The 27852-nt window shown below is 46.1% G+C and overlaps 1 protein-coding gene across 1 annotated transcript in view; it reads left to right on the forward strand.

Annotated features, from left to right (window-relative positions):
• The first annotated feature begins 3806 nt into the window (after window positions 1-3806).
• The window catches only part of LOC149462482 (uncharacterized), a 37593-nt gene continuing 13547 nt past the window's right edge, over window positions 3807-27852 (forward strand). The window contains exon 1 of the mRNA XM_089676828.1: window positions 3807-4671. Coding sequence (XP_089532954.1) covers window positions 3807-4671 — 865 coding nt within the window. The remainder of the gene's footprint in view (window positions 4672-27852) is intronic.

A 27852-nucleotide genomic window follows, 5' to 3' on the forward strand; every position in this document is an offset into this window, starting at 1 on the left:
ACGACCGTGGGGGGGGGTTAAGAGTGGAGATTCAAATTACTGTGCTCTGGAATGTAACCAGACACATATTTCAGCCAGTGAAAACCTGCTGCTTTCAGATACTTCATCCCGTATACTGTTATCACATATTCCTTACAAGTTATCCTAGACAATTCAGGATATTTTGTCTTTTTTTTCAGCAATATCACTTAACACTTTATGCACAAGCTTTGGGTAGATCTCTCACCTTAGATATACCTGCTTAAAGCAAAAATCAGCTGTTAGGCAAAGCAATAAAAATTACAGTATCAGTACTTATTCTCTGAAGCGGAGAGGCTGTAACACCTACAAAGCCTTCTCAACATTTCACTTAAAAGTACGGCCCTTGTAATATCCCTATACTGTAACACAAATTACTACTCAACAGTTTCTTAACATGCAGCAAATAAGCACTTATACTTCTACAATGGCAAAAATAAATGAGGACTCCTGTGAATTCACAATTATACCTGCCTTGGAAATATTTCCCCATAGGTTCCAAAACCTCTGAATTCCCTTTGAGGACCCACCTCAAAGACCCTCCGTGAGATCCAACAATCTCAAATGGAAACTTGGGCTACTATCCCGGGGTCTTTAAAGGGGGACAATCCAGGTAAAACTAAGACTGGCTCAGCTTACCTGACCATCCACACCTTTAATCCCACTTCCCGAAACCAGATTGCAAGGATTCAACCTATGTCTGAGCCCCCTGTCCTCGTTATTTAACCACCAGGCCTAGGAGAAATAAAGCTCTGACACCGAAGTCTGCAAGCTAAATCTCTGAAAGTTTAATGCATGACAAGAACAGTTATACAGAACTCAGTAGGCGTGGCTTAATCTCAGGATGACCAATGAAACATTCCATTCTTATCAATATAGTTATGTGAAGAACAGAAACTGCAAATAGTTGAGGGATACCATACAGTATAAGGGAGTTCCTTTTACAGAAATGAAACTAATCTAAGGAAACAAGAGAGAAGTTACAAAAACAAAACTAACTGTTCACACATCTAGAAATGGAGGCATTATACAAAATGGATGCCAGTTAATAAGACATAATTCCTTACAGGCAGTGCACAGGGGTCAGCAGGATACAGGATGGGAGGTCAGCAGAAGAGTGTAAAGGAATCAGTTGGGCAGTGTACAGGGGTCAGCAGGGCACAGGATGGGAGGTCAGAAGAAGAGTGTAAAGGAATCGGTTGGGCAGTGTACAGGGGTCAGCAGGATACAGGATGGGAGGTCAGAAGAAGAGTGTAAAGGAATCAGTTGGACAGTGTACAGGGGTCAGCAGGGCACAGGATGGGAGGTCAGCAGAAGAGTGTAAAGGAATCGGTTGGGCAGTGTACAGGGGTCAGCAGGGCACAGGATGGGAGGTCAGCAGAAATGTGTAAAGGAATCAGTTGGGCAGTGTACAGGGGTCAGCAGGGCACAGCATGGGAGGTCACCAGAAGAGTGTAAAGGAATCAGTTGGGCAGTGTACAGGGGTCAGCAGGGCACAGGATGGGAGGTCAGAAGAAGAGTGTAAAGGAATCAGTTGGGCAGTGTACAGGGGTCAGCAGGATACAGGATGGGAGGTCAGAAGAAGAGTGTAAAGGAATCAGTTGGGCAGTGTACTGGGGTCAGCAGGGCACAGGATGGGAGGTCAGCAGAAAACTGTAAAGGAATCAGTTGGGCAGTGTACAGGGGTCAGCAGGGCACAGGATGGGAGGTCAGCAGAAGAGTGTAAAGGAATCAGTTGGGCAGTGTACAGGGGTCAGCAGGGCACAGGATGGGAGGTCGGCAGAAGAGTGTAAAGGTATCAGTTGGGCAGTGTACAGGGGTCAGCAGGGCACAGGATGGGAGGTCGGCAGGAGAGTGTAAAGGAATCAGTTGGGCAGTGTACAGGGGTCAGCAGGGCACAGGATGGGAGGTCAGCAGAGAGTAAAGGAATCAGTAGGGCAGTGTACAGGGGTCAGCAGGGCATAGGGTGGAAGGTCAGCAGAGAGTAAAGGAATCAGTAGGGCAGTGTACGTAGATCAAATGCTGGGATGTTTATTATGGGAGGTTTCTCTTACTCTAAACTCCACAAGGTGGGGGCGCATGCGCGGCCGGCTACAGGATGGACGCGCTTTGAGCACAGCTCCGTCCACCCGCCAGCAATAAAGCGGCACTCACCAATCCCGGGGAAACGAAGCACCTCACAGTGTTACCTGCCTCTGCCCGCATCCCGACCACCATGCCCCGCAGGAGGAGAGCCCCGGATCACCCCGGGAAACTAACAAATTTCTTCCCTGCTATTGTGCAGGGAATCCAAGATGGCGGCCGCAGCAGAGACACACAGGGAGACAGCAGCCACGAGGAGGACTACAGGGCCCAGCACAGAGATCCGAGGCTGCAGGGATCGCTTTACCCAGGGGACCCTGGTGAGTTGTCACCCCCTCTGTCCCCCACAACTAGCAGCCCTGCCAAATCCAGGCCACATCAGGACCAGGACCCTAACCTCTCCTATCAAGCCCTAAACCTCACACCTCCACCCACCACATTAAATCTACCAGATTTAGACGCATTTCCAGCGGCGGATCAGCCGCTAACAGAGGTGTCCATGAAACACCTGCTGACGTCACTTCGTCAATCACTACAAAACGACATATTTGCATCTTTAAACCAAATAACTAGCGTGGTACAACACCAAGAACGCAGAATTTGCCATATTGAGAGCAGCTTGGGTAACATAATAACGGCGCATAATGATTTGATTGACGCTCATACAGATCACTCATCTGATATTGAACAAATCAATTTAAAATTAGCAGACCTAAAGGATCGCTCGCGCCGTAACAACATCAAATTCAGAGGGATCCCTGAGACAGTACCGAGCGAAAATCTCCTACCCTACATACACCAATACTTCAAGATACTCCTCCCAATGCTTTCAGATCTAGAGCTTGCGATTGATCGAGCCCACCGACTGCCCAAACCGGCGTTTCTGCCGACATCTATCCCAAGAGATGTACTGATCCGAGTACATTTTTACCACGTGAAAGAAAAAATTATGATTGCGGCTAGAAATCCGTCACCTCTCCCGCCATCACATGCAAATCTCCGCCTCTATGTGGACTTGTCCAAAGCCACGCTCCTTAACAGGAAAAAAATCCATCACTAAGGCCCTAAGGAATCACGGCATAGCCTACCAATGGGGCTTTCCTACTAAATTAATAGTGCGACGACAAGGCAGAATATTCACCGTCAGGAACCTGGAAGCAGGCTTAGACCTGCTCAAGACATGGAACATCCTCCCAGCAGATACACAGGACACCACCTCTAATTCTGCTCAACACATGGAGGCAACATAAGCAGGTACATAGGACATTCCAGGCGCTGACATTTCTCCTTCCCCCCCGGGGGTGTTTTTTTTTCAAGGTTTACACTTCTGGTGATCGGCCTACACTTGATGAAGTTCGCTCTCCAAGTTCACGTTCAGCATGATCCTCTCAGCGGTCAAAGCCTGTTTATAACCCCCAGCTCTAAAGTAGCGATGTTGGCTACTTGGCCTATTTGCATTTTTTGCAAAACTATTTTTAATATCCCTTGTGTTTCCTCTTACCCTTTCCTATGGCACCACCAGCTACTCTTCCTTACTCCTGATCGTGTAATCCTTGCGGCTACCTGGGCCACTACCTCTAAACCCTCAACCGAGCCTTATTGGTACCACAAATATGCTATCTCTGTCCTTTCCCAGGAGATTACCGAGTCACGACTCTTTCAAACAACAACCCGACGGTATATTATCATCGCAGAAATCTATACAAATGATTAATATAACATCTCTTAACGTTAGAGGCCTAAACTCTCCCTTCAAGAGATCGCTGCTCCTTAAAGAAACCCGGAAATCCCAAGCTGACATTCTCTTTATACAAGAGACCCACTTCACTACGGAAAAAATGCCTAAACTATACCTGCAACGTTTCTCACAAATATTTATGGCAACCAATCCTAAAAAGAAAAACGGAGTTCTTATAGCCATCAACGAGTCTCTTCCTTTTCGCCTCATCTCGAAGATAGCCGATCCTCATGGACGCTTTTATATCCTTATTTGCCAGATTAATGACATAACCCACACACTGGTGAATGTATACGGTCCAAACAACAACCAAATGCAATTTTATCGAACGCTCTACAAGACCATTTCTGACCATAAACAAGGCAGACTCATAATTGGTGGAGATCTCAACGTTATGTGCAGCCCACTCATGGACTCATCCTCTAAGAAGCCACCCGTTAAATATACCTTTAATCAATTTCTACATGAACACGACTTGTATGATATATGGAGATGCCAACATGGTTCCGAGAGAGACTATACCTACTATTCCCCGGCACATCTTTCATACTCCAGGATAGACATGTTTATCACTGACAAATGGTCTCTGCAACAAGTGACTTCCTCTAACATTGGAACCATTTCTTGGTCTGACCATGCACCAATTAGTATATCCTTAGACGATGATCGACGCTCGGCGCTCCCACCAATTTGGAGACTTAACTCTTCTCTACTGAAATTTCCGGACAATCAGAAGCATATTCTAGAGGCCCACAACCTGTTCTTTGCTACCAACACCACTCCGGATATCTCGATTACTACACTTTGGCAAACATACAAGGCCTACATGAGAGGTATCCTCATACAATTAAACTCCCGTATAAATAGGCAGCTCCCAACAAATTGACCAACTTCTAACCTCCATTAACCTAAATGAGGAAATTAACAAAAAATACCCTAACTCCTCCATTTCCGCAACTCTACACCAAGATAGAAACAAACTACGCACCCTTTTACTCCACTCTTATGACACCAACCTCCAAAAAACAAAGGCCAAATTCTATGCACTCGGAAATAAAGCAAGCTCTCTTCTTGCTAAGACCATCAAATAAAAAAGACTTAAGACCAAAATATTTACGATCCAACACCCAACCACACGCTCTCCTCTTACAAATCCACAAGATATTGCTAACGCTTTTGCAACATATTATCAGAAGCTATATAACATTAAAGACGACTCTAATACAACCCAACCAACAATTCCCTCCATCGAACGCTTCCTACATAACACCAACCTCGCCTATATCACCCCTTCTCAACTTGAATCTCTATCGGTACCAATTTCACCCTTAGAAATTGAGAAAGTCATAACCACTCTACCCTTAAACAAATCGCCAGGGAACGATGGCTTCACTAACGAATTTTACAAAACATTTGCACCCGACCTTAAATCACACCTATCCGCCCTTTACAATCACGTGGCATCTATCGGGGAATTCCCCTCTGATATGCTACAGTCGATAATCACAACCATCCCGAAACTGGGCAAAGACCCCCAACTCGCTCAAAATTACAGACCGATCTCGCTACTTAACACAGACATAAAAATATACGCCAAGATAATTGCCCAAAGACTACTCCCATACCTACCTACATTGATCCACCCAGACCAAGTGGGTTTTATACCTGGTAGACAGGCTCCTGATGCCACTAGGCGAATTATATCCTTACTACATCACCTTGAAACTGACAAACGACCCTCCCTTTTTTTATCTCTGGACGCGGAAAAGGCTTTTGACCAAATTCACTGGAAATTTATGACGCTTACATTACAAAAGTTTGGCATTACAGATTGGATCTTGTCGGCAATCCTCGCCCTTTACTCTACACCCTCTGCTAGAGTCTTAACCAACGGCACGCTCTCACAGCCCTTTTGTATATCCAATGGAACCAGACAAGGTTGTCCCTTGTCCCCCATAATTTTCGCCTTACTTATAGAACCACTAGCAACTAAACTTAGAAACGACCCAAATTTCACGGGAGTCACACACCTCACCACTGAACATAAAATCAGTCTCTTCGCAGATGACATTATACTGATGATCACAAATCCATATAAATCACTCCAGGCGATACGTACGCACATCCAAGACTATGCGGCGGTCTCATATTATAAACTTAACGAGCCCAAATCGTCAATATTAAATTTATATACGCCTCCTAAAACCCAGGACTTACTTTCTAAACAATTCCCTTTTACCTGGGAAAAGGACAACATTCCATATTTGGGAATTAGGCTTACCAATACTACTAACCGCCTTTACTTAACTAATTACAAACCGCTACTCGAAACTATCCCACAGGATCTCAAGAACTTTCGCACTTCTACTCTATCGACATTGGGTAGAATAGCAACCCTAAAAATGTGTATACTTCCTAAGATACTATACATTTTCCGTACACTTCCTATCCCAGTTCCAAACTCTTTCTTCACTAAACTCCAGGCAATATTGAACAAATTCCTATGGAACTCAAAAAAACCCAGATGCACCAAAAATCTTCAAATACGTCCGCCATCCAGAGGAGGAGCAGGCCTCCCACATATGAAGTCCTACTACCAGGCTGTTTTATTAGATCAGCTCTTCTTCTGGTGGCACCCCTCCCCTGAAAAAATATGGACCACTTTGGAAACATCTCTATACCTTCCACATCCCATAACAGACATACTATACCTACCACAAGCGGCTCGGATCCAAGCGCTTCCCAAACACCCATGCATACAAGCCTCCTTAACGGCATGGCACGATTTTGTCGATTATAATAAATTAGGGAACAGCAACCTCCAAGCAGGTGGGGAAAAACATTACCACTACGTACAAGGCCTCGAAATGTTCCTCCCACTGGGAAACATACTTAAAAATTTTACATGAATGGTACTTAACCCCCACTAAATTATCCCTATTCTACCCACAACACTCACGAGCCTGCTGGAGACACTGCGGAGAATCTGGTACACTGTTCCATATACTCTGGAATTGGAATACATATTTTAGCAGCCGCAAAAACTAATATTACCAGACTATGGTGCTCTACCACCACTCCCCCTCTGTCTCGCCTCTTCTCTGACCTCAACCTCCAATGTGAAATGGAAAGAAAGATAGCCTTCCAAAACTCCACCTCTCACAAATTTAATACCCAATGGTCTCAATGGCTAAAAAACCCAAACTGCTCTGTAAACTGATTACTAATACTACCCATTGTAATACACGTTACTCATACTCCGCTGGTGCTTCCTCTCTCTTTTCTCTTCTTTTCTTTCCCTCCCCATTCTCCACCTCCCCCCCCATTTATAATATATTGTCCTTTAGAACGGTTCACATGACAATGAGCATACCTCTCATGTATACAATTGGAACCTAAAGTATCCCCGGCCTCATGGTGGGGATCTCCTACTCCTATCTTTTCACTCATGCATTATGATCCTGCAAGTGAACCCTTCAAGTTTCATGTTACTGTGTTTACTTTTTTGTATGTTGGAAAACTTTTCAATAAATACCATTTGAATATAAAATGGTAAATTCTGCATTTGGCCTTTAGATGACGCTAAGTATCCTAGGAATTCTCACCATCCAATAGACAAATGTGGTATTTTCCATGTGAAATGGATGGAAACCCTTCAAGCAGCTCAGCAAAGATCCTCCTACCATTGGTCCCCCCATCCCATTCACACAGAAGGAATGGACTGTACCGGCACTTCTACCTGGGGGAGTTGTTGTTCCATTTATTAATAGACTCCTAAATGTCAGGAGACAATTATTTATTGTATTTATTATTAATACTTCCCTACCCGGCCAATTCTGACATTCCGACATGTAAAAGTCATTATTTGCTGGGAAATGACTGAGAGCCCCCAAATATTATATATAAGCAGAGACCCTGGAGAGTAACATGGTTGCTGGTACAATATTTGTTGCACCGTATTTCTGCAGATTTTCTTTAATGTACATTTTTTAGAAAGGAAACTTGACCTAATGTTAGTGCAGCAAACACAATATAATACCGTTTTGGGGGTAAAAGATGATGTTATGCCGAGTAAATAGATACCTAACATGTCACGCTTTAAAATTGCAAATGCCAGTGGAACGGCACCAAACTACGGGGCCTAAATACCCCCCATAGGTGTCACTCAGGTTACCAGTGTAGAGTTACACAGGAGGTCTGATGCCGGAATTATCGCTCTCACTCTGACATTTCCAGCCATACCTGTGTGGAGACACGTGTGGTGAGAACACCGTTTACAATGCGTGGTGGACTTTGGTATGTGTTAGCCTTTGTGTGCAAACACAGGGGGGGGGGTGCTTTCATTTTTTTCTTTTAATTTTTTTTCTATTTTTTTACACTGTCCCAATTTATTTATTACTTTTATTGCTATCAGACAGGTTCTCTTTACTGAGACATCTGCAGTCTATTGGACCCCAGATCCCAATCTGACCTTAAAAACATCCAATCAAACCAAGATCAGTTCATTCTGATGCTTTCACAAGCTGGAAATGGCTTGTTTACATCTGAGTGACTCTGGAAGTGACACAATCCTCGTTCCTTCTACATCCACGGGGGTTCCTTTATCCAGATCACAGCTCACCTCCTCATAGATTGTTAATAGGTTGGTCTGACAAGAACGATCTTTTCCCATAAATCCATGCTGGTTACTACTAATGATACTATGTTCATCAGCAAATTCTTGGGTATGGTCCCTTATCATCCCTCCAATAGTTTACAAACTATTGATGTTAGGCTGACTGGCTTGGAGCTTCCAGATATGTATCTCGGCCCTTTCTGGAATACTGGAACCACGTTAGATTTTCACCAATCTGCTTCCACCATTCCGGTCAGTAAGCTTTCCTAAAGATGAGGAATGACTGTCTATCAATGACCTGGCTACATTCTTTGAGGACTCTCAGGTGCAAGCCATCATGTCCTGGTGATTCATTCAAATTTAGTTGTTTTTAGACCTTCTAGTCTTTTGTAAGGGACCAATACACTGACCACTGATATAGGGGGGTCCTTCTCCCATTGGTCACCAATGTAAGGGTCCACTACACTGACCACTGATAAAAGGGAATCCTTCTCCAATTGGTAACAAAATGTAAGGGACCAATACACTGACCACTGATAAAAGGGAATTCTCCAATTGGTCACAAAATATAAAGGACCACTACTCTGACCACTGATAAAAGGGAATCCTTCCCCAATTGGTCACAAAATGTAAGGGACCACTACACTGACCACGGATAAAAGGGGAATCCTTCTCCAATTGGTCACAAAATTTAAGGGGCCACTACATTGACCACGGATAAAAGGGAATCTTCCAATTGGTCACAAAATTTAAGGGACCACTACACTGACCACTGATAAAAAGGGGTTCCTTCTTCTATTGGTCACCAATGTAAGGGACCATTACACTGACCACTGATATAAGGGGGTCCTTCTCCCATTGGTCACCAATGTAAGGGACCACTACACGGACTACTGATATAAGGGGGTCCTTCTCCCATTGGTCACCAATGTAAGGGACCGCTACACGGACTACTGATATAAGGGGGTCCTTCTCCCATTGGTCACCAATGTAAGGGACCACTACACGGACTACTGATATAAGGGGGTCCTTCTCCCATTGGTCACCAATGTAAGGGACCACTACACTGACCACTGATATAAGGGGGTCCTTCTCCCATTGGTCACCAATGTAAGGGACAAATACAATGACCACTGATATAAGGGGGTCCTTCTCCCATTGGTCACCAATGTAAGGGACAAATACAATGACCACTAGGGATGATCTCTGGGTTTAGTTGTCGGAGAGTAGGGATGAGACGACAGTACAAACCAAACTTTGCCTGTTCCGGTCCCGTGTTTTGCAGGAGCCGATCATCACATGTAGAAGAGACATTTCTACCACTTCTATGTATAACAGTTTACCGCTGTCACTGGTGCCTGAGGAAGACATGGATGGGTACAGCGGCCACACCCCCAGGAATCAGTGATGTCATTGGGAATCCCTGACATGTAAGGAAGGGGGCGGGGATAGCAGTGACATCACTGACCAAATATGGTCACATTTGGGTAATAAGGTCCCACCATCCCTGTCCCTTCACTTATGTAGATGATGACAGTTTAGGGAGCTGTTATTGGGCTGGTGCTATTGTCGGGTACTATATACCCCATACTCATTCACATGGGGGGACGGTATATGGGGGCCCCTTGTTATTAAAGGGGGTTTCCAGAATCCAATATGACCCCCACCCACCAACCAAGGTGACAAGGTGCTATGCCTGGGGGAATCCCCCCTGGTAAGGTGACCCCCATGTTGTGGACATGTGGCCTGGTATGGATCAGGAGGGGGGGCACACTACAGCCCCCCTCTGCACTCTGTATGGTGGGCTGTATATGATATACTGCTGACCCCCGCACTCTGCGCCGTTATTGAAGGGTGTGAGGTGTCACCGAGGAGCAATGTTCTATATTGAAGTTTGCCGTCATTGCACCGACACACACAATAGTTTTTGTTCAATAAATGTTTTATTATAATTTTACATTTAACAAGATTGAAGCATAAAAATCAGGAAATAGTAAAGGCAGAAATCCGATTGGTCAGGAAGATCCCTTGTCTGGAATGTGGGGGCGGAGTCATTATTATTGGTGTACAATACAATACAATACACAACGTGTTCCATTATGATTAGAGATGAGCGAATCGAACCAGGTGAACCGGAATTCGATACGAATTTCAGGAAAAATTCGATTCGCGTCGAATCCGAAAATTTGCCTACTTCGGGTGCGCGAATCAAATTTTTCCCGATCAGCCGGCAAAAGTGTCCCTGCAGAGAGCTCCGCTATTTCTGACATTTCTCTGACAGTTCCTTCACATGTACAGCGGTTGAAACATTGTATCTATTAGTTTCCATTTAGGATACAGATGTTTCAACCGCTGTACATGTGAAGGAGCTGTCAGAGAACTGTCAGAAATAGAGGAGCTCTGCACATACACTTTTTGCCGGTTTGGAATTCTTATTTTCATCCTACTTCTTCTTCTTCATCCTCATCCTCAGAAGAAGAGGATGAGGATGAAGAAGAAGAAGAAGTAGGATGAAAATAAGAATAATTCCAAGCCGGCAAAAAGTGTATCTGCAGAGCTCCTCTAATTGTATCTGCAGAATGTCATTTATGGAAACAAATAGATACAATGTTTCAACAGCTGTATGGAGTGAATGTCCCAGAACTGTCAGAAATAGACAGAAACTGTCACAGAACTGTCCTTCTTCTCATCCTTCTCCTTCTTCTCATCCTTCTTCTCATCCTTCTTCTCATCCTTCTCCTTCTTCTCATCCTTCTTCTCATCCTTCTCCTTCTTCTCATCCTTCTCCATCTTCTCATCCTTCTCCTTCTTCTCATCCTTCTCCTTCTTCTCATCCTTCTCCTTCTCCTTCCTCATCTCCAAGGGCATTTAAATTAAAGGTACAGTGTTCTGCACTAATTTAAAGGCTCTCTGAAGCCTAGAAACCCTTTTTATAAGTCATCTTCGTAGCGAATAAATTCGCATCGAATCGAATTTCTTCCTGAAATTCGCCGAATCAGCCGAATCGAATTTTTGAATACTTCGCTCATCTCTAATTATTATAACAAAGTATTGTAGAAAAGATCCCAACATAGAAAATGGGGGAAAGGAGGAAATAAAGGCGGATATGAAGGGGAATCTGTGTACGGGGAACACCTTAACAATCACCCCCATTTTATTCTCCAGGGCCTCTGATGTCACAGAATAGATGTTTGGGGGTTTATCTCATCTTCAGGACCAAAATCTGCATTTTCCCATGTGTGCAAAATCATGCAGAAACAGCTCTGGCAGTGAGAGGGTTAATGTGGGCTAGATGGGATCCCTCTGCTGGGGTGACATTAGAGCTCCCCCTAGCTGCAGCCTGGTAATAACATTGCTGGGAGGTCTATTCATTTCTCTGCTCCATACTTCCCGTCTTTATAGAAACGTCTCCTGACATTTGGGGGTCTATTCATAGAATGTTTGTATAGCAATTCCCTCAGTGAGAGTTCATGTCCATTCCTCCTGTGTGAATGGGGGAACCAATGTTATTAGGATCACATCTGAGCTGCTGGAATGTCTTCCATTCATGGAAAATACATTGAAAACTTCTTCTCCTGCCATCAATGGCCAACCCGGTCCCACACTTCATCCATGTCTTTGGGGATCTCTGATCTCCTTATGGACTGTTTCTTCCATGATGAAGGTCAGCCATGGAGTATATCTGAGGTGTATATCAGGGGGTGCTTCTTCCCCACATGAGAGCTGGGATGTCCAGCAACATTCATCTAGAAGACATTTCCCGCACTCAAGGCACTAATACACCTCCAGGGTTGTGTGGGACCCCTGATGTACAGGAAGACAGGACTTCAGTGAGGAACATTTCCCTCACTCAGGACAGAAAAGTGGCTTCTTCCTTGTGTGAGATCTCTGATGTTTGGAAAGATGGGACTTTCGTGAAAAACATTTCCCACACTCAGGACAGGAATATGGCTTCTCCCCCGTATGACATCTCTGATGTGTGTATAGACTGGACTTCACTGAAAAACATTTCCCACACTCAGGGCAGGAATACAGCTTCTCCCCTGTGTGAGATCTCTGATGGTTGTAAAAATTGCACTTCACTGAAAAACATTTCCCGCACTCAGAACAGGCATACGGCTTCTCCCCGTGTGAGATTTCTGATGCCTGTAAAGAACGCACTTCTCTGAAAAACATTTCCCACACTCAGGACAGGAATACGGCTTCTCCCCTGTGTGATATCTCTGATGTATGTGAAGATAGGACTTTTTTGAAAAACATTTTCCGCACTCAGAACAGGCATACAGCTTCTCCCCTGTGTGAGATTTCTGGTGCCCGTAAAGAATACACTTCTCTGAAAAACATTTCCCGCACTCAGGACAGGAATATGGCTTTTCCCCTGTGTGATATCTCTGATGTGTGTGCAGACTGGACTTCTGTGAAAAACATTTCCCGCACTCAGGACAGGAAAATGGCTTCTCCCTTGTGTGAGTCTTTTTATGACGATTAACAAGGAATTTAGAATGAAACCATTTCCCGCACTCAGGACAAGAATACGGCTTTTCCCCTGTGTGAGATCTCTGATGTGTGTGAAGACTGGACTTCACTGAAAAACATTTTCCAGATTTCTGATGTCTGAGAAGAACAGAATGATCTGAAAAACATTTCCCACACTCAGGACAGAAATACGGCTTCTCACCAGTGTGAGTTCTTTTATGCACATTAAGATTGTATTTAGTATGGAAACCCTTCCCGCACTCAGGACAGGAATACGGCTTCTCCCCCGTGTGAGATCTCTGATGTGTGTGAAGACTGGACTTGTCTGAAAAACCTTTCCCGCACTCAGGACAGGAATGCGGCTTCTCCCCTGTGTGAGACCTTTTATGCACATAAAGACTGGATTTATAACGGAAACCCTTCCCGCACTCAGGACAGCAGAAGCTCTTCCCTGTTGGAGGATCGGCCTGGTCCCGCACAGTCTGAGGTTCCTCAGGATACGAGGATTCCGATGGTCCATCTACACAGGGTGGTGCCGGATGGACATTGGAGGGAGCCGGGTTTTCTCCTGGACTATACTGTGTGATGTCCTCATCTTCTACTTTCCAGTCTGGAGACAAAGTGAGACAATCCTCGGAGGTTTTCCTCATCTCCCGGCCATGGACTAAAATACAAAGACAAAGAGGATTACTAGACAGGAGCTGATTGGTTCCCCCAAACCAGGACTCCGCCCACATCAGGCAGCTTGGTCTCTGAGGAGCTTACAATTCCACCCTCAAGGGAACTAGGAAATGTCTCCTCTGATCTCCTACCAGGTCATTTCTTTATTCATGGACCTTAGTCAGAGAGTGAGGAAACAACCAGAACTGTCTTTTATAGGAGGGACAGTGATGAGGGGATTATAGGACGAGGGTCCCCACCCCCTCTTATCACTCATCGCCATCTTCCCAACACAAGAAGTACTGCACTTCCTTATTTAGTCCATGATTTAGTCATGAAGAACAGCGGGGCTGAGCCCCACCAGAGGTCAGAGAGTGAGGATGGGGGGAGAACAACCAAGATGAAGACTGGACTGATCCTGAAGACCACCATCATTGGGGTATTGGCTCCTCCCTCATTATCACTTTCTGTTTAAGGGTCCAAAGTTGGAGGATGTTATCACATTATTATCACCATGTAAAAGTCTGTGCTCCAATCACATCATCCGATATAAAATGTCCAGCTGGGAGGAAATGGGTGTAACAAAAGAGAATCCATATTATGTGTATATATAGCAGTGGGGGGAGGGGGGGAGAGCAGGGGTCAGGAGTATGGAATGTACAACAGAGTATATAGTGCAGGGGTCAGGAGTATGTAATCTACAACATAGAGCATATAGTGCAGGGGTCAGGAGTATGTAATCTACAACATAGAGTATATAGTACAGGGGTCAGGAGTATGTAATGTACAACAGAGTATATAGTGCAGGGGTCAGGAGTATGTAATGTACAACATAGAGTATATAGTGCAGGGGTCAGGAGTATGTAATGTACAACATAGAGTATATAGTGCAGGGGTCAGGAGTATGTAATGGACAACATAGAGTATATAGTGCAGGGGTCAGGAGTATGTAATGTACAACAAAGAGTATATAGTGCAGGGGTCAGGAGTATGTAATGTACAACATAGAGTATATAGTGCAGGGGTCAGGAGTATGTAATGTACAACATAGAGTATATAATGCAGGGGTCAGGAGTATGTAATGTACAACATAGAGTATATAGTGCAGGGGTCAGGAGTATGTAATGTACAACATAGAGTATATAGTGCAGGGGTCAGGAGTATGTAATGTACAATATAGAGTATATAGTGCAGGGGTCAGGAGTATGTAATGTACAACATAGAGTATATAGTGCAGGAGTCAGAAGTATGTAATGTATAACATAGAGTATATAGTGCAGGGGTCAGGAGTATGTAATGTACAACATAGAGTATATAGTGCAGGGGTCAGGAGAATATAATGTACAACATAGAGTATATAGTGCAGGGGTCAGGACTATGGAATGTACAACATAGAGTATATAGTACAGGGGTCAGGAGTATGTAATGGACAACATAGAGTATATAGTGCAGGGGTCAGGAGTATGTAATGTACAACATAGAGTATATAGTGCAGGGGTCAGGAGTATGTAATGTACAACATAGAGTATACAGTGCAGGGGTCAGGAGTATGTAATGTACAACATGGAGTATATAGTGCAGGGGTCAGGAGTATGTAATGTACAACAAAGAGTATATAGTGCAGGGGTCAGGAGTATGTAATGTACAACATGGAGTATATAGTGCAGGGGTCAGGAGTATGTAATGTACAACAAAGAGTATATAGTGCAGGGGTCAGGAGTATGTAATGTACAACATAGAGTATATAGTGCAGGGGTCAGGAGTATGTAATGTACAACATAGAGTATATAGTGCAGGGGTCAGGAGTATGTAATGTACAATATAAATTATACAGTGTAAGGGTCAGGACTCATAATATTGTATTCAGTAATCAGTGGAACATTAAATGTTTACTGTAGACAAGCTGCAGAGATCCCACACCGCTGCCTCCCATCTCCTGAGACTGCACTCAGTGACTTGGGTCTGAGACACTACAGACATATCCCTCCACCCGGCACAGGTAACAAATACTGGGAGAATTGCTATGTCACCACCATGAGGAATAAGATGAAAAGCACTCACCCCAGGTGTCTAGGTCTAGTAACACTTATGGTAAAAATCCACATTTTGCTGCCAGCTGAACCCCAGAACCTCCATAAATCCAGTCTAGATACATAAATTGTGTCTGCAGCACAGAGAAGGAAGATTATCCGAGAGAAATCCAGGAATACAGGACGGGGAACACAGCTCAGGAAAGTGACCAGGGGATTACAGGCTGATATCACCCAGTCCCCGCCCTACTCTGGACCAATCAGTGAGCAGTATGGGTGGAGGAATGGATTTAGTGTTCACGACCCACCTGTGCTGATCTCTGTAGGAGTGTCCTCCTCTATAAATGTCCCCGTTATTCCATCCTCCTCCATAGACTGCTGATCATCCCTCACATACGCCTCTTCTTCTTCTGCTTTCACCTCAAATTCTATATCGATTGGATCTCCACTCTAAATCAAGGAAATGAGAGATAATATCACATAAAAAAATTCACACATCCCCCCTACAAGTCCATGTTCTAGATGCTCAATCCCACCAACCTTGTAATAGTGAGGGATGGTGTGACCTTCCTGTGTGGAATCCCGGGAATACAGAGGACGGGGACATCTCTCTGGCGGGTTCCTGGTATTAGGTGGCTCCATCATATCCTTGTGTCCTTCTGAAAACTCCTCCATCACTCCATACTCCTCATCCTCCTCTTTATACTCTTCTTTAACATCAATATTATCATCCCCGAGGATTCCACTCTGAAAGATATAATAAAACATTCATTGTAACAAACATGCTGTGTATAAATCACAACTACCAATAATTGTCATCATCTACCTGATGATGGTGAGGGATGGTGTGACCTTCCTGTGTGGAATCCCGGGAATACAGAGGACGGGGACATCTCTCTGGTGGGTTCCCATGACTGGATCCATCTGTAGGAAACACACACACTGACTGAATCCATTGTTTCTATGTGTTTATCAGATGATGGGGGATCTAGGTGGATCCTCCGTACTGCTCTCTCCTTTACAATAAAGTCTCCTCTTACCCGGTGATGTGAGGGGCGGCTGATTGTCCATCATGACGTCCTTGTAGAGATCCTTGTGTCCTTCTAAATACTCCCACTCCTCCATGGAGAAATAGACAGTGACACCCTGACACCTTATAGGAACCTGACACACACAATGATACAGTCACCATCCAGACACATCCCTTGTCTGTTACTGGAGAATGTCCCAGAATTCCTGGCACCGCTCACCTCTCCTGTCAGCAGCTCCATCATCTTCTTGGTGACTTCTAGAATCTTCTGCATGTTGTGTCTCTCAGGGTTTAGGGAGTCACATGGAGGCACTGTGATGGTCATATGATCACCTGACTTCAGAAGAGGAAATCTCTGTATTGAGGAACCAATAGGAATATCATGTTAGACTCCCAGAATCCTCCTCACCTCTCCAGTCAGGTCTGTGTTTTATTAATAGAGATGAGAGTGATGTCATGTGACCTCCCAGAATCCTCCTCACCTCTCCGGTCAGGTCTGTGTTTTTATTAATAGAGATAAGAGTGATGTCATGTGACCTCCCAGAATCCTCCTCACCTCTCCGGTCAGCAGGTAGATGATCTCCAGGGTGAGGTTTAGTATCTTCTCAGTCATGTGACTCCGGTCCTCCTCCATCCTCATTGGTGCCATCATGTGATCTATACAGGTCTCCTTGTAGACGGATAACTTTGGGAAATGAAAGTAAGAATGATTTGGATGGTATTGGTCACACAATAATAGGATGTGGATGTGAGGGGGGAATAGGAGGGTTGCTGGACATTGAAGGACTACTCCCCCCATGGGAAGATATTCAGTCTGGACTGTTTAGGGTTTACAAAATTTTCAAGGTCCCGGGACCCTCTTGACCTGCTGCATCAGAAATCCCCTTTTCTCTGTTGGGTTTGTTTGGTCTCTGAACTGGTTTTGATGAGTTTTAGATCTGCAGACAAGGAATGATAAATACGATCCTTCCTATGACTTGTTTGCTCTGAGGCAGTGCTGTGAGGTCAATGTCGGCTCATCATGAGGTCCAGGAAGGGGAACTTGATGACTTTTGATTGGAGTTGCTGGATAATCAGGATAATTGGCAGAACTCCGGCTGCAAGGCTCCAATCTCCAGCAGCCTGCTGACTGACAGGAGTGATGTCACTGTCACTCTCTGCAGTAAGAGAAGAGATTGGATTGGGTAGCAGGAGGATGGTGCTGGTGGAGTAGAGAGCTGTGGGGGAGGAGTCTGTTCTCATCTCTTCTATGTGTAGGTAGGAGGAGGACAGCAGGGGGAAGGGTTTGATCTCTTAGTTGCCAAGTATTCTGACATTTCCAGGACATTGTACAGAGTGGGAGGTGGATTTTTCTGGCTCTGACTTCCAACACCGGGAACTGCTAGATTATTTGGTATGGGAAGGTATTGGACTGTCCGCCCATTAAGCAATGCTATGCAAGCAGACCTCCCCAAGGACCAAATGTCCTTCTTTGTTCTATTCTGTGTCTTGACCAGTGAGATGGAGAGGTGAAGACTCCCTACATGTGCTGACAGGAGTTCTTTAAGGAGGTCAGAAAAGTAAGTGAAGGTGGGGTGGGAGGACCATCAGAGACCAAGAGTTCCTATGAGCCCTAAAGCCCCCTCTTACCTCAGAGCCTTGCAGCCTGAATACCCCTCAGAGGCCCCCACAGTCCTTCAGCCCCACTAACCTCTCAGAGTTGTTCAGCCCTATTACTTCCTAACAAGCTCCCAAAGTTCTTCAGCTACTCCTCCTCCTCAGAGGTCCCAGAGTCCTTCAGATGCAGGAAACCCTCAGAGGATCCAGAGTTCTTTAGTCCCACTACTTCCTCAGAGACCCCTCAGTCCTCTACTTCCCTCAGTATTTCCCTCTCTCTGACACCAATGATGGAACATATTCTTCATGGCCGGCTGGGGAATGTTTCCTTCCTCCTGAGCAGCAATGTAAGGGGCTCTATGCTCCATACTCCTGACCCCGGCACTCCATCATTGTGTTGGCTGCATAGTGTAATGATTGCCCATTGGCTGCCTGTGTAGTGTCATCATTGCCCTTTGTAGGCCATGTATGGTCAGGATGGTCCTTGTCTTGTCTATTTATTGTCAGTGCTGTTTGTTTAGAGGACCATATTACTAGAATTTATCTCCACAATGAGGAGAATGTTCCGGCCCCGGAAGTGGGGGAATGTTCTGCCCCTGAAGGGGTTCATCTGGGTTCCCACACTATATATGTGTGTATCATCATCTGCTGGAGATAAAAGACGTCACAGTGACTATGGAGAAAGAGGACAGACATGACTATGGAGGAAGAGGATGTACGTGACTATGGAGGAAGAGGACGGACATGACTATGGAGGAAGAGGACAGACGTGACTATGGAGGAAGAGGACGGACGTGACTATGGAGGAAGAGGAAGGACATGACTATGGAGGAAGAGGACGGACGTGACTATGGAGGAAGAGGATGGACGTGACTATGGAGGAAGAGGACGGACGTGACTATGGAGGAAGAGGACGGACGTGACTATGGAGGAAGAGGACGGACCTGACTACGGAGGAAGAGGACGGACCTGACTATGGAGGAAGAGGACGGATGTGACTATAGAGGAAGAGGACTGACGTGACTATGGAGGAAGAGGACGGACATGATGATGGAGGAAGAAGACGGACATGACTATGGAGGAAGAGGACGGACATGACTATGGAGGAAGAGGACGGACGTGAGTATGGAGGAAGAAGATGGACGTGACTATGGAGGAAGAGGACGGACGTGACTATGGAGGAAGAGGACGGACGTGACTATGGAGGAAGAGGATGGACGTGAGTATGGAGGAAGAGGACGGACGTGAGTATGGAGGAAGAGGATGGACGTGACTATGGAGGAAGAGGATGGACATGATGGGGGGTTACTGAGTGTAAATAGGAAATAACGTCTTATTACCTCCTCTGCTGCTACTTCTGGTAACGTCTTTTTAATACTTCAAAACCACCTGGAACTTCCTGCCTGACATCACTTCCTGTCTGTCTTCCATAGAGAAGTCCTGTCTGGGAAGAAGTGAGATCACCACCTTCTGGAATTCAGAGGAACTGCATCCCCGAGAAACATCTGTAAGGCTCTGTTCACAGCTTTTTAGTTTGCTTTTTGTTCTTTTTGCAGTGCTTTTCACAGTTCATTTTGAGTTTTTTATGTGTTTTTGATATGTTTGTAAGGGAGAATGTCACCAACACACCGAGGATCACCAATATGGAGCCAAAAGTTTTAATGAACGATCACATAGTTACAGCAAGGCAATGTTTCGGAGTCTCGCAGGACCCCTTCATCAGGCATGTGACGGAGGAGTCATGCGAGTCTCCAAAGCATTGCCTTGCTGTAACTATGTGATCATTCAGTAAAACTTTTGGCCCCATATTGGTGATCCTCGGTGTGCTGGTGACATTCTCCCTCGCTGATTCTGTTCAGTTCCAGCCGACGGTCACTACTGCACCCACTTATACACACCGCCATTTTTAATGCAGGAACAAGTGTGTTTGGATTGTACACTTGCACTTTGATATGTTTGTGATACCTTTGTGGCGCATTTCGTGTTTTTTTCAGTTTTCAAAGTGGAATTTTTTTTTTTGCTGGGCAGAATAAAAATGCAAAAATGTACAACCATGCAATTCAAGAGATTCTCCATTGAACTCTATTGTAGCAAAAATGCTGATTTTTGCTTTTAAAAAAAGTCCTGGGCCCTTTCCAAAAACACAGCAGCTCAAAAAAGCCTAGATGTGAACATGGCCCATAGGAAACCATGTTAAGTGGACTGTTGTGCATTTCTGAAAACAAAAAGCACTAAAAAACGCATTGGTGTGAATGGAGCCTGAATAATCATTCCTGTAAAATATCTGCCTTACACGGCTACCAGGGAAATTCATATATAACACAAGATAAGGAAGAACAAATCATTCTAGCTCTTATGGAACCAACACTTTAACAAAGATATTTTATTACATATAGAAAACAAATTAAAACAGATTCCCTCTGAAATAAATCTTTTTGGTGAAGAAAATGTAAAAATATTATTTAAAGTATAAAAATATCTATCAATCCACTGATAATGAAGATGTTAGACATAAATGACAAGGATGTAATGGTCACAGAGGAATGGTGGTGGAGATCTCTCAAAGTAAGAACACTTCCTTGAATGGTTCTATAAATAAAGAATGAATCCTGGAGGGAATAAAGCTGTAAAGCAATAAATAATATATAAACTGGGCCATCCACTTCATCCATAAAGACATTGTGATTGAAGATCTTCTAGATCACATAGAAGGAGGACTCATCCATGATTTCATACATTTGTTTGGAAGGATAGAACAATCCTCAGAAGGGAACATGTAGGATGACAGGAAAGGCTCCTGACTGGTGAGATCCTCCAAACATAATGATGACATCCATGAACTGGAGCGAGCTCGTTGGGGTGATAAAGCCAATCTGGAAACACTGTGTAGACGTTCTCCAAGAACTCAGCACACTCCAGGTGTGGAGAAAGTCTCCAGGTGGGTTTAGCCTGTCATTTATCATAGATACAAACACACTGTAACCGGGATGGATCACTATGCCATTTGCTTTCTTTTTTAGTCTGCTGGCATAGCTGTGTCCAAATTCGATAGATCTGTACCTATGATCCGCTGTGCTTTATTTCTCCTCCCGAGACCGACACTTCCTATCCTCCATCCTACAGCCATCATACTACACTGCAGTGTGGATGGGAAGAATACTCTCCATGGTGCAATGATAGAAACTGACCAGAATTCCTGGACACCAAAACACCAATCATATGAATGTGGAACTCTTTGGTGTAATCCTCTTTGGACATACTGCAAAATGTTCTGCAATGTCTTCTCTTCTCACCTTGGAACTCCTATCTGAAGATATCCACCTGTAAACTTGTACACAAAGGGCATTTACTCTATCAAAGATCTGCTGAACAACACTTACATAAGAACGTTTCAGGATCCCAGCCTCACTTATTTTCCGGACCAGAAAGACTTCTACAAATTCCTCAGAATTAGACATATGCTACCTGACCTGCACTGGTGTGAGAACACTCAGCCCATGGGCCTCATAACACTCTTCAACAGCTCTACACCTTCCAGCTCCCATCTCTCTACCTTCTACCACCTACTCCAAAAACAAACTCATACAACCAAACTCCCAACGATGGGATTCTGGAAATAGGAACTCTAATTCTCTATCTTTTGGAAAAAAAACAATATTTTCTCATTTCTGTTATAAAAATATCCAATAAACTCAAATTTTGTCATAAATTTAGGCCAACATGTATTTTGCTATATGTCTTTAGTAAAAAAAAATCCCAATAACTGCATAATAATTGGTTTGTGTTAAAGTTATAGCGTCTACAAACTATGGGATAGATAATGGAACTTACACAACTTATACTTTCTGACTGCCATCACATTTCTTGAGGTGCTAAAATACCAGGACAGTACAAACACTCCCAAATTACCCCTTTTCAGAAAGAAGACACCCTAAGCTATCTGCTGAGAGGCATATTGAGTCCATGGAAGATTTATTTTTTTCTAAAAGTTTTTTTGTTTTACACAAAATTGTCACTTTAATGACATACTGCTCACACAAGCCATGGGTAAATGTGGAATTACACCCCAAATACATTCTGCTACTTCTACCGAGTATGGGGATACCACATGTGAGAGACGTTTTGGGAGCCTAGCTACATACGGGAGTGTAACGGAAGCGTAGGCAGGACAGAACCCACGAAGAAGATGGGAAACACACAAAGCTTTATTGAACTCTGAAAGATACTCAATCAGGACAGTTCATGGCACTCCACGACATGCGGCTTGTAGGGACACCCACGGTAAGTGTGCTCACGGGGACTCAAGGGGACCTTGGCTTTGGCGTCTGGCCTCAACACAGCGTACTAAGGACAACAGGCTCACGGGGACCCAACGGGACTTTAGCTGTGGAGTCTGGCCTAGCACAGCTCCCATCCAGCTTTCTAGGGACAACGGGCTCACGGGGACTCAACGGGACTCCAACTGTGGAGTCTGGCCTAGCACAGCTCCCACCCAGCTTTCTAGGGACATCGGGCCCATGGGGACTCAATAGGACTCCAACTGTGGAGTCTGGTCTACCACAGCTCCCACCCAGCTTTCTAGGGACATCGGGCTCACAGGGACTCAACAGGACTCCAACTGTGGAGTCTGCCCTAGCACAGTTCCCACCCAGCTTTCTAGGGACATCGGGCTCATGGGGACTCAATGGGTAGCGATGGCTCAAGCACTCAGAGGCATCACAGTTAGCTATACTCTGGGCACGCCATGGGGCGGTTCAAGTAAGGGTAGTCTAGGCATGTAGTAGGGGCAGTTCATGACCCGGGTGTCTGTGCGCACAACAGGGACAGTTCATGACATGGGTGGTCAGTGCGCACAACAGGGACAGTTCAGGACACGGGTAGTTTGTGCGCACAACAGGGACAGTTCAGGACACGGGGATCGGTGCGCACACCAGGGACAGTTCAGGACACGGGTGGTCTGTGCGCACAACAGGGACAGTTCATGGCTTCTAGGGACACTTACGATAGGTGTCTTGCAGGTGCTCAACAGCAGGAGGCTTCCAGAGGGATAGGCGACTTGCGGACGCTCAGCAGCAGGCAGCTTCCAGGGACAAAGCGGTCAGCAGGCAGTACAGCTTCCCAGGGCCCCAATGATCAGCAGACAGGATGGCTTTCCAGGGGCCCAACGATCAGCAGACAGGATGGCTTCCCAGGGGCCCAATGATCATCAGACGGGATGGTTTCCCAGGGGCCCAATGATCAGCAGATGGGACAGCTTCGCAGGGGCCCAGCAATCTGCAGACAGGATGGCTTCCCAGGGACCCTCAGCAACAGACGGCGGCCCTCACAGTGGCCAGCTTCTCCAGTGCCCAGCAATCAGCAGCAGGGGCCCTCATAGCAGCCAGGAACAGCAGCGGGAGTCATGGCCATGGGGTCTGACCTTTGAGGAGGGGGCTCATGCAGAGCACTCAGCAAGGATGCCTGCAGAGGCCCGGGCCCCACCTGGTCCTCCCACAACCGCAGTGGCTCCAGGGACAGCAGCAGGAGTCTTAGCCGTGGGGTCTGACCTGTGGTGAGGGGGCTCATGCAGAGCATGCAGTGGGGATGCCTGCAGAGGCCCTGGCCCCACCCGGACCTCCCATGACCACGGTGGCCCCAGGGACAGCAGTGGGAGGAAGAGAGCAAGTCTGGCCTTGTGCTGGCCTTTTAACTAGTTGCCAACCGCAGATAGCCGAATGACGGCTGCACTGCGGCCGGCCAGTTCTGAGTGGACGTCATATGACGTCCTCCCAGAACACGCTCTCCTTCGCGCCCCAGGGGGCGCGCACCCGGCGATCTCCATGATCGCTGTGTCCTACGGACACAGCTGATCACGTGATGTGGTAAAAGGCCAATCACAGCGGCCTTTTACCACGTGATCAGCGGTGTCCAATGACACGCTGATCAGAGGGAAATGCAAGTGCCGGTTCTCGGCTGCACTTACCTCACGCTGTCAGATCGTGAGGAAAGTACTGCCGAGAACCGGCAGTTGTCAGAGCGGGGATTGGCACCGAATATCAGGGCACTGATGATCAGCGCCCTGATGATCGGTGCCCAGCAGTGCCACCCGCAAGTTCCGCCCACCTGTGCCCAGCAGCGCGCCCACTAGCTCCGCCCACCTGTGCCCAGCAGATCACCCACCTGTGCCCAGCAGTGCACCCACCTGTGCCACTCTGCAGTGTCACACACCTGTGCCCAGAAGTGCCACCTACCTGTGCCCAGCAGTGCCACCCACCTGTGCCCACCCACCTGTGCCCAGCAGTGCCACCCACCTGTGCCCACCCACCAGTGCCACCCACCAGTGCAGCCCAGCAGTGCTGCCAGTCAGTGCCACCAGTCAGTGCCCAGGGGTTGTGCCAGTCAGTGCCACCAGTCAGTGCCCAGCAGTGATGCCAGTCAGTGCCGTCTATCAGTACCCATCATCAGTGTCACCTATCAGTGCCGCCTATCAGTGCTGCATATTAGTGCCGCCTATCCGTGACACCTCATTAGTACTGCCTATCAGTGCCCTTTATATGCTGCCTATCAGTGCCCATCAGTGCCGCCTATCAGTGCCCATCAGTGCTGCCTCATCAACGCACATCAGTGAAGGAGAAAAATTACCTGTTTGAAAAATTTTATAATAGAAACAAAGAAACTTTTTTTTTTTTCAAATTTTTTGCAATTTTTTATTTATAGCGCAAAAAGTAAAGTGCGCAGTGGCGATTAAATACCACCAAAAGAAAGCTCTATTTGTGAGAAAAAAATGATCAAAATTTCATATGGGTACAATGTTGCATGACCGCGCAATTGTCAATCAAAGTGCGGCAGCGCTGAAAGCTGAAAATTGGCCTGGTAAATAAGGGGGTATAAGTGCCTGGTAGGCAAGTGGTTAAAAGCTGTGCGGGATGTTTCCAGGTTTCCCCGGCAATGGCTGGCCCAACGCCGCATTGCCGGGCAATGAGGCACGTCCCTTGACAGGGGCCATGCTCTTGAGAACCTTTGTCTGTCTGAGAGTGCAGTCACGGGAAACTCTTGTGCCCTGCACTGCACTCACCAGGGGTGCGCAGCGCCGGGTTAGCGGCCCCGCACCAGAATCCCTCAGTGGGGTGTCACTTCTCTCTGTCTATATGGCCATAGAGGTGTGAGGTCCGCCACAGGGGTCACTTCCTTCTCATCCTGCACAGCCTGCCTTCACAGGCTACGTGAGGATGTGAGGAGGTGACGAGGGGCAGGGAGGTGAGGTGACCCCCCTCATCCTGTGCAGCCCATCTTCAAAGGCTGCAACAGGATGAGGAGAGGGTGAGGGGACACGGGAAAGACACAGGCACCGGGGGGGGGGGGGGGGGGGGTTTGAACAAGGAGCAGGCACTCCATGACAGGGAGCCTGAAATCCAATGTCCACTTTGAAAGCCTAAAGGTGCATAACTTCCTCATTTCACTTCCTCACTACCTATCAGTTTCGATGGCCCTGAAATACCAGGATAGCACCAATCCCCCCAAATCACAGGTCTGATATAAAGTTTTGACCCCATATCTGGCCAGCTTATTGGGGAAAAATAGTTTGAATACAAGGTGGCCTAAAAAATTAATGAACACAGATTTTTTTGCTGGGGAGTATAGATATCTGCACATTTTTGGTTAAGGTGATTTACAAGGGGATGAATTTTGTGGAGTCGGTCAAATTCAGGGTCACCCCAAGGATGACAGAGTGTATTGTCATTGAAATGTGTAAATCGCATTATATTCTCATATCTATGCCTGGCCATGGCAGCAGAGAACACGGCATATGATGAATCGGGTCTGTGGACCAATACAACTGCAATTAATTTTTCTTATTAATGCCCATGTGGAGGCTTAGGCCCAAAAAAAACCTTAAATTCAGAAACTATAATAGGTTTCCATGCGAACAGTCTGGCAAGGTTTAAATTTGGGTTGGTGGTGATAAACTGTTGTACATATAAAATGCTTTGATCCACAATCGATGCCTAGAGCTCTTCCGTGAAAAACAGCTCCAAAAAATCAAGGGGAGGAGTTAAATTTGCTGTTTCCACCTGAATTCTGGGTTGGGCAGTGAATGGGGGAAGTACAGGTGCTGCAGAACTTGTGGGCTGCCAATTGGGATTTGCAAGCACATCCGGAAGGATACTAGGGGCTCTACAGGCCTGTCTGCGAACACTACTTGTGCTCACCACCCCACCAGCTTGTACTGCACTTATGGGACTCACCATGTCACCAAGTGATACTGCAGTGCTGGTATGTGAAAGACCAGGATGTACTAGGCCGCTGGTGCTCGCCAGTTCACCAAAAGGTAGTGTGGCACTAGTACTGGCACCCTGCTGCATATGAGAGTCATCATGCGTTTGTACCACCTCAGCAACCTGGGAACGGGGTTGGGTATGCCTGATCTTAGCAGGAACCTCTTCTCCGTCATCTGAGTGATCTGTCAGGGTACCACTGCTGTCTACAGGTTCATATTCTGAGCCTAATTCTGTCAGGGAGTCTTCCCCTTCGCTCTCACCTGACATGCTCAGAATCCTGTAGGCCTCGTCACTAGTGTACCTTTGCTTGGACATTTTGGCCACTAAATTTATAGGTACCTAGTGTGACTCACCAGAAAAAGAGCACCTGGCTGTCAGGGACTGCTTGAACCGCTACAAAAAATTTACCGGCAAGTGCTAACAGAGATCAGGCCTGATTCTGTGAACACTGCGGTTTTGTGTGTAAAGTATCAAGTGACAGTTATCTACTGACACTGCACTTGCTGGGGGAGAAGGGGGGGCGTAGGGGATAAAGGCAGGTGCTGGCAGGTGCCGGGGCTGATCTCGCTAACACTGCATTTTTGGGGATACTATAGTAGTGTGAACGCTGGTATAGCGCTAATCGATCAAAGATATTGATCCGCTCAGACACTATACTAGCAATGGAGGTTTAGAGTGCAAGTGAGCGTGTTCCTTGCAATAAAGGGGTCAAATGTGATTACTGGTGTACTAACGGCAATCTGACGCTATCTGGGAGGGGCGCTAACTGACACTAATGCTATCTGAAGTCACCAGTGACACTAATAAAGTGATCAGTAAAAATCTGTTCACTGTAATCAATGACACTGGTGACAGGGCAGTGAAGGGGTTAACTGGGGGGCCGATCAGGGGGTTAAATGTGACCTAGGTGTGTTCTAACTGTGGGTATGTGCTGTTTTACTTACAATTTGTATGTCTTCTCTCTCTGGGAAGGAATGTGCCCAGGCAGAGAAGAATGACATCATATCCTGTCCTGTGTAACTGTCAACAAAGGACAGGATAGGACAGGGACCGATCATCCGATTTCAGCCGGACATCACTGGCTGAAACTGAATGATTGATCCCTCGGGGATCAAATGGTGACAGCCACGAGTCGCGGGGGCGTGCGTACGCCCCCCCTGCCCGAGAAAAACCTTGGGAGTGTGGAGCATGTAGGTTAGGGGACGTTTATCGGGGCTGCAGTTCCTCTAAACTCCACAAGATGGGGATCTCACTTCTACTACCCAGACAGGACTTCTCTATGGAATACAGACAGGAAGTGATGTCAGGTACAGTCAGGAATTGATGTCAGGTACTAATAGGAAGTGATG

The sequence above is a fragment of the Staurois parvus genome, unplaced genomic scaffold (genome assembly GCF_062004578.1).
Source record: "Staurois parvus isolate SC_StPar_1 unplaced genomic scaffold, SC_StPar_1.0 ptg000174l, whole genome shotgun sequence".
NCBI classification, from domain to species: Eukaryota; Metazoa; Chordata; class Amphibia; order Anura; family Ranidae; genus Staurois; species Staurois parvus.